The 8886-nt window shown below is 36.4% G+C and overlaps 1 protein-coding gene across 1 annotated transcript; it reads left to right on the top strand.

The window, feature by feature from the left end:
* The first annotated feature begins 7652 nt into the window (after positions 1 to 7652).
* Positions 7653 to 8558, top strand: LOC149151057 (protein MOTHER of FT and TFL1 homolog 1-like). Its single transcript, XM_089443038.1, has 4 exons — positions 7653 to 7853; positions 7950 to 7993; positions 8086 to 8123; positions 8269 to 8558. The coding sequence occupies exons 1-4, from the start codon at positions 7653 to 7655 to the stop codon at positions 8556 to 8558; spliced, it is 573 nt and encodes a 190-aa protein (XP_089299164.1).
* Positions 8559 to 8886: the final 328 nt, after the last annotated feature.

The following is an 8886-nucleotide window of genomic DNA, read 5'->3' as shown; positions in this document are numbered from 1 at the left end:
AATAATGTAATAATAAGAATCAATTTAATTAAAAATTATCAATGATATTTTTTTTTGTAAGCTTGGGAGGACTACCGTGACTTTATATGAAGGAGTGCCTTAACAACCTTCTATCCAAGTCCCCTTGGACTAATAACAATCAAAATTGAATAATATAATGAAAAGGAAATTAATTTCAAAATATCATTTTATATATTCATCTTAAAATCTAATTCAAATTAAAGTGAATAAAAATGTTCCTATCAAAATTTTGGTTAAAAAATTAATTTTAAATTGGATACCATTTTACCTAATTCAAATTAAAATAAATAAAAACATCTTTATTAAAACTTTTTTCAAAGCCTCTAACCCCAAGGGAATTATGTCAAATTAAATTAATTAAAGAAAATCAACAGTCTATCTTATTCCATTTAAGAATATCTACCATCTATCCATCATAACATATTGGACAAACTCATTAAAATAACACAATTTAGAAAACCAATCTTTTTCAATATAAAATTAAAATTTATATATTCACATGGTGGGTGCCAAACTTTCTTTCAAGTAATATTAAATAAAAAAACAGTTACAAACTAATTGAAAATGTAAATTAATAATGCCATAGAGATGATTCAACTATTGCCTTGAAGAGAGCAGACAATGTGTTGAATATATGCCACAATACTCTTTGCATCCTATTTCAAAACTTATAAATCATAGTTCTGTTCAAACAATAATCTCAGCCACTTTACCGCTTTACAATATTTGACAAGAATTTGGTAGGATGAATTTTCCCAATCTCTGAGTATATCACACTCCCCTGTAACAATCAAAAGTAGAGTTGTGTCAACCAAAGTTAGGTAATCGTGGGAGGTGGAGGCAGAGGCGGAGTTGTCTTGGCCAAAGCCTAGTAATTTATGGAGGCAGTGAGAATATTGCAAAAAGGGTGATCCTTATCAACCCAGTTCATCATTATCATACTTCGAGCACATCGTTTCCAGTCTAGTAATAAAATTTCTGGCTAATGCATTTTCTCCACCATTGAAAGGTTGCACCATTTCCACCACTGATTTTTGGAGGATTCTAATTGCTACTCTTTACAGTCACATGATCCACAATAATTCCACCCACGCTCTCCTCCACTAAAAAAGTTAAAAATAAATCTAAGTGGGACTGAAGCGACAAGGAGTTCGTTCTATTATATCTAGTACCCTTTCTATTTTGGAATGAGAATGGCAATAATGACTTTTTCTAACACGATGCATTTGTGGCATCTCTTAATCCTTGACTTACAATGGAATTTAATCTCAATATCTCGAAGTCCAGCCGGAAATCATAGACATGGGAGGCGGGAAAATTCAAAATTTAAAATTCAAACTAGGTAATGGGAATGTGTACATATGGCATCCATCAAGATTGTTTATGGCATTTAACATCCATATATCCCTCAGGATCAGATAAAAGGTGTCATAGGTGGGTACAACAAAATCATCAAACTGATCCCATACATTAAACCATGTAAGTATAGTGAAAATACATGTCAGTGATCGTATTCCTCAAGTTTTTCTAACTTTAACATCGAGTCTTGCTATCAACGGGAATGGAACTGACAACGGAAGTGTAAGGGGACCACTGGCCATGTAAAGGAGCTTGAGCAACCTTTAATCGCGATAAGCTCGACCATTCACCAGCAGCATTTTGATAGGGGACCCATAGTCTAGAGTGATGTAGAGGCCCACTCAAAGACACCTCAATACATGGTCATGGCCCAAAATAAAGAGCTCGTGAGAATAGTCCAATAGGATAGTGCTAGGTGGAAGACCAATCATATTTAAGAAAGAGAGGAAATATATTCACAATGATTGGATGGTCTAAAAAAAAGGTGGCCTATGGAATCCCCAATTGCTTGATTGGATCATCAAAACCACCACCTAAAAAACCCCAAATATTACTTTTGTCAGGTGTCTAGGGGAGGTAGGCCATTTATGAACCCAAAAAATAACTCAAATTTTGAAACCGCCTAGGTCTGGTCCCTGCCAATACACCCACCAAAGATAGTTGTCAAAAAATAATATGCCTATATAGACAATCAAATCCTAGTGAAAGAGTTATCATTCCAATGGGAGGGGAATGTGTGGTGCTCCTTGCTGTTAGAGGAGAAGAAACCCCCTTACCTTCTGCTCTAAGGTAAAAAGAATACTTATGAGGGAGGATCTGAACAAATCTAAAGTTTTCACTCCATAATTTATTTGTTGATTAAGGATACCAACCACCAACTACCAAATTAATGCAATCTTTATGCCCATTTGAGATTGAAGGATCCGCAGGACGATGTGGAACAACATCAATCTAGGGTTCGATACTTCGGGAAGAAAAATGAGACCCTGATATGAAATACTTCAAGGATTAATAGCCTTCCACGGGGTTTTCAACACACCATGTACAAAAATGGCACCAATTGATATTTAACCATATCCATCAAAATCGACAATTTCAACCAACATAGTCTTTTAGGATTTCTTCTTGATTTTTTGGCACCTCTGTCCCCCAAGTGCAAAACATTTTTCTCCACAGTCACCTTATATGTGTTATGAATCTTATTTATATTTCCCGCATGCAGGCATCCTTTGTCTGGAGTAAGTTCAATGATATACCCCCACTATTATTTGGTACAGAAACATTCATAGAGCTATATTTCTTTTTTCTTATAGGAAGAAATGCCTTGATGGGGGACAATTCATGCTGCTTCATTTCCCATATGTTCTACAACAACCTTCGGTGGAAGGGGATGCTTCGATGTTGCTCATCAACATTTTCCACATTACATATTCATTTGACCACTAAGCTCAGTAAGGACCAATGAATTCTTTGCAGCTGGCCTCTTCTGGATTCACTCATGATCCATATAAATTCTCCCCTTTTATCTACCAATCCACATGACAAAAACTTCTAACTTCATTTTTTATTCTCTAGTTTAGTGACAACTCCCTCTACACCATCTCACAAAATCTCATAGTTACATTTGGGGCTTTGATTCAGCAGCCCAACAGTCTCAATATCACGTGCTTTCCTCTCATTCGCAAGAACATGTATTCCATAACATGAAGCTACATAATGCACACCTAATATTCAAAATATGCTTAAACACACACTCCACAACATCAAACATCAGCAGAAACTAACATACACTGCACCAACACCATCTGAGACAACTCCTCCATTGCTCCATTTTTCAACATGCTTTCAAGTTGAGTTTGTTCTACATTTACATTGTGCACATCTGAGATGGCCTAAGTTACCATGTTCAAAAATTCACCCTCTGGTTCACTTGGTTCATTATCAGCTCCCTCTACACCATCTCATGAGATCTCAACCACTTACAAATGTATAATACAACATTTGAATCTCTCTCATGGTTCAAACTGAATTCATTATGAAATGATGTTGCATCACTGCTCACTTGTAACAATTTATTTTTTAATCTGTACTTGTAATATAATTGTGACATGTACTGCTAAAATAATTCAATATGGATATTTTATTAAAACCTGTAATGATATAATTATGTTTTTTCTTTCAATAAAAATCATTTAAAATTTAATAGAATGGGTGGAGCACCTACATTGAGTGGGAGATGGAAAGGTGGGAATTGTTTCATGTTGAAAGAACCCTTACCCATACTTTTTTGACAAGCTACAATTTAAACCAAAATATAGCCCATCTCCATTTATTTCATTGTTTACTAAGAGAATTGGGGTATTGATACCTTGAGTTGTTATTTCATCGAATTTCTATTTTAATAAGGGAGGGGGGTGGGTCAGAAAGAATAATGGCTAAAAATAAAGAGTGTAGCACAAATTTCATTGGCTAATCCAATTGTAAATTGGTTTTCCAATTTGCACATATATGAGGGAATGACAATAGAGATTTGATGATGGAGTTGTTTGATGAGATTTATTGAGTTTATTAGTCTTTAATTTTAGCAAATTTTGAGAGATAAGGATCCATAGAGGAGATTGGTAATCAATCAAATAATAAGATGACAGAAATTGAGGGTGGTGATAGAAAATTATATATTACAGAGAAATGGAACACATAAAATATTGTAGAAATATAAACACAGAAAAACACATAAAACAAGAGAGATACAGATATATGTGGTTCACCTAATTTGGGCTAGTTCCAGAGAGAAACAACCAATCCTTCCTTTTATATTATCTAGAAAAATGAAGAGATACAACCTACAACGAATCTCTTGTAATTCCCTCTTCTCTCTTGCACAATCTCCTCTCTCTTTCTTGCTCAGAATACACATATACATAGCCGAAATACAATTCCCTCATATATAGCAAGGGGTTGCCTTATAGGAAAAAAACCCTAAATTAAACATAGCTTCTACCATCCGATTTTTGCCTAATGAATGACCTAGATTGTCTACGAAATTACAACATTTTACAAGGAAATTTTACCTCTATTTTTAGCTTCGAAGGTGCTGCCCCAAAACCCCCACCAGGGGAGGCTCTAAAGAATCTTCGTCACCTCCCCTGGTGGTGCGCAAAAATGGGCGACTTTGCCACGCCATTACGAACCAATGTCCAATGCAGTGATACCTTTGAATAAATAAGATAATGCAACTCCACACTCAATAATCTCCCACTTGGAGACTAATTATAACAACTCCGCCGCTGCTTCATTTGTTGGACAATGGCTCCATTTTGGACTTGTCTGTTTCTCATCTTCATCATCATACTTGAAGACCAATTGAAACCGAGCAGAATCTTTGTTTCTCCTTGGTTACAACTTTTGTTAACATATCTACAGGATGCTAGCTAGTGTGTATCTTTTCTAGCTTCAGTTGTCCATCTTCCAACACTAACCGTATGAAATGGTACTTGACCTATATATGTTTAGTCTTGGAGTGAAATGCAAAGCTCTTTGTAAGATGAACGACACTATGTGTGTCACTGTATAACCTGCCAAACTCTCTCTTCTTACCCAATTCATCCAACAACCTTTGTAACCAAATCATTTCTTTACTAATGTCTGTAGCTGAAACATACTCTACTTCCGTTGTTTAGAGTGCAGCAACATTTTGCAATTTTGAAACCCAAATGATAGTTGTTCCACCTACAATAAACACATACCCTATGGTGCTATTGTAGTGGCTACAATCACCCTCCAAAATTTTGGCTCGCATGCAAATTTCAGAGCCTACTTTGGATCCTGTGATCGATCATCCTTGGTCATTTGCTGGTAAGCTGATGATTTCAATTTCCCCTCCTCGATCCTAAAGAGTTTTCCACTATCTCAGCTTTTTGCAGCATATGTCATTTTCGGGCATAGAGGTTGTTGCGTGTGAACACTTCTACTTTCACAAAGCATTTATTTATCCAAGGCATTGAGAAAGTTGCAGTGGGTTTTGTTATTTGATTATTTTCATGCTTTGGATTTGAATGATTGCATTAGCTGCAACATCATCGATCATTGCTTCAAATGGTAACTCACCAATATCGTTCTTCAATCCAATAGAATACATTATTTCAGTCATCTAGCACCAAAATCAGCGACACGCTACAACACAAGTGGCATAGAAAGGGAGCTTTTCTCAAAAAAAATACCTTAAACATAAATATAAAAATAAATAAAAAAATGTTTCTTATTTACAAATAATAGTAAATATTTCTATATTAAAATAAGATTTCTAAAATTTTAATTTAATTATCAATCATTATTAAATAAACTTTAAAGATTTAAATTCTATAAATTACTTTATAATATTTTTGAATAATAATTATCCATGGCGAACTATTTTGAATGAGAAATCTCATCGTGCGACTGTAAAAACCGTAAAACGACCTCTTCTGCCAAACTTTTCCTGGTACATTTTGGGTTTTAGATTTAATCTTCTGCAGCTAGATCTGGATCTAGGCGGCTAGGTTCTAGATCTAATCTTCTGCGGCTAGATCTAGATCTAATCTTATCTTTTGCCTTATTTTTCTGCGGCTGGGTTTTACGGGGAAGTAAAATATGGCTCTTAGCTTCGCGAAAATAGCTGCTGGCTCATCCGGTTCTGGAGGGCAAACTCCTGCCCAGATTGTCAGTGAAACCTAGCTCCCACTGTCCAGGTGGTCCAAGCCTTAGTCGATGAGGCTTTGAAGTTTTCCGAAAGTGCCCTAATCTGCTGATTCAGTGGCTTTTGGCCGCAGCTGAAAGCTCTCCACAATTGGATCTCGGAGGTATGGAAGCCTGTCATTTATGATGAAATTAATATCTACCCTTGTGCTAGGGGTTTCTTTATAGTAGATTTTGAAAATCCTGAAAGCATACAATGTATTTTAGACTCTGGTCCTTGGTTTTGGGAAAAATCAGGGTTATTCATGAAGCCATGGAACCCATCATTCGATTCCTCTACAGCAGTGATAACCTCAGCACCAGTTTGGGTGAGATTACCAAGCCTACCCTTGCATCTCTCAAATATCTCCTCGCTAAAAGCCATTGGAAATGCAATTGGGAAATTTTACTGCAGGTGCCTAGAAACAGAGGAATATGCGAGAACCACCTATGCACACATCTGTGTGGAAATGGACTTCAGTGCCAGATTCCCAGCTGAAATAATCCTAAGAAGTAACTGTGTGTGGAACCAGAAAATCGATTATGAAAGTGTCTTCTTCAGATGTCGATCCTCCTTTGAGATAGGCCATCTAGCCAAAAATTGCCCAAAAGCCTCCTAGAAAAATTTTGCTAGAAGAAACCATCACAGATCTACATGGTGGGAAGGAGCACGGAAAGAACACTACACTGTCATCAAAGAAGAATACTCTAGAGAAAGCTCTGAATCACAAGAAATCGGGCAAGAAAGAAACAACTCTCAAGACAAGCAGGGAGAAAGTCCCGCCCAGCAAATCAACAGTTATAAGGATTCGAATACTGCACAAAATAAATCTTTATTTAACAGCAAAGTAGATCTCCTAGACCAAACTTCTTCTCCGACTATCTTCAAAAGGACGAACACAATAGATCGCAAAGCTAAGACACCAATGTCCCAAGAACCAGAAGAGATGAAGGAGATGCAAGATAAAGGAAGTTGGAAGACCGTAGAGAAAAAAAAGGAAGTTATAACACCAATCGCGCCAAAAAAGACTAGGAGCCACATAATTAAAAACTCAAAAAATTGTAGGTCCAGATCAATTTGGTCTTAATAGACTTTAACGGCCATCATCATCATCATCAAATATTAAAATTTATTTAAAAAAATATATTGTTTCTATTTTTAAATTAAAAGTATATCATTTAAATATAAACTATATAAATACCAATACCATAAATTTTTTATGAGAAAGTGGGGATTGAAATTTCATGACTAAAAATGTTGTTACTGGAATTTTTATGAAGTAATAATACTAATACAGCTAATATGAAAAATATTGTGAAAAATATTGTGACACCTGTTGATGGATTAACGGCAATTTAATTTATTTATATATAGCTCTAGCTCTATAAGAGACGCTATCAAAGTAGCAGCGTAACACAACTTCAGCCATCAAATCGTGCTTCTGATTTATCCGGCGGAGCCACAATCATTTCGCTCTGACGGCTTTCGACTGGGATTTTCCTGCCCTAACAAGAGAATGCTTCAACAATGGCGGATGCAGCAAATAAGAAGGCAGCTTATGGCAGCAGGAGTTATCGACGGGGTTGTCGACGATTTCGTTCCTCTTTACAAGTTTTCTGTACTCTGCGGCTACACGGAAACCAGCTTGGGCGAGCAAGTGTCGCCCGATGACATGCTAGCCCAACCACTCTATTTTTTTGACGAAGATTCTAATATGATCCCTCGCCCCGATATCTTTCTCAACTCCATATTCATATTGGTAACTACTTTTTATTCCAATTCACCATTATTATTTATTCGTCGTGAACTTTCCATAACCAGACAACTAAAGTCTTTCATAAATCCAAATAATCAGGTGATGACTGATCCTGAAACTCCTGGGCACGAATATTTGCACTGGTATGTCATAATCCTCTCGCAAATTTCTGAATAATATATAGCACCTGTATCTATTTCATCTAAACAACAGCATTAATCTGTACATTGTGCAGGTTGAATATCCAACGTCAAAGCAGCAAGCGTCATGTTGGTATGGATATCATGGCCGTTGCCACTTTTTCTTGATCTTTGAAATCATTGGATTGAATGTGTTAACGTTATTCCGGTTTAGTGCGTGTTAACGTGTTGGATCGAATGATCAAAATCTCATGTGTTTCTTTGTGGTGCAATTTTAGTTTTGCCGAGCGACAGTCTTCAGGCGTACGAAGCTCCGACACCCACGCGTACTAGCAAGATGGTTTTCACATTGTTCAATGATCCATGTCATCCCTTAATTGAGCCGAACTCGCGGGAGAACTTCAGCACCAGAGCTTTTGCCAATGAAAATCGACTTGGACCACCGATGGCCGCTGGTTATTTCTATATCAAGATTGAGAATGAGAATGAACAAGGAAACAAGAGCACCAGCACAAAATGCAGCACCAGCTACTCAACAAGAAACGATGAAGTAGCCGCTGTTTTATAGGTCATGTGCCAGCTTGAGTGTCGTTTATATGAAAATCAAATTCATGAGTACGTTGGACCATTTTCTGCGTTTCAAGAATTTTGTGGTTGTCCTTTATATATTAGTATGCGAAATTGTAACTATTTGTAATATGGATAATGTGGATAATATTCGACTCAATCAAATTATTTTCTGCGATAAATCTTTTGGTAACCCATTTGATATATTCAGTGCGATTTCTAATCAAGCTATCTAGCAACATGCTGAATTTGTCACGCAAAAATCAAGATTCTATAACAGAAATACCATGACTCTAACCAGAACAGAATCTTGGCCAAGATCAAGAATC

The sequence above is a fragment of the Pinus tabuliformis genome, chromosome 9, assembly GCF_031772625.1.
Source record: "Pinus tabuliformis cultivar Carrire ecotype Pingquan chromosome 9, CPIR1, whole genome shotgun sequence".
NCBI lineage: Eukaryota > Viridiplantae > Streptophyta > Pinopsida > Pinales > Pinaceae > Pinus > Pinus tabuliformis.
The sequence above is the reverse complement of the archived record's forward strand: the minus strand, read 5'-3'. Positions and strand labels throughout refer to the sequence as shown.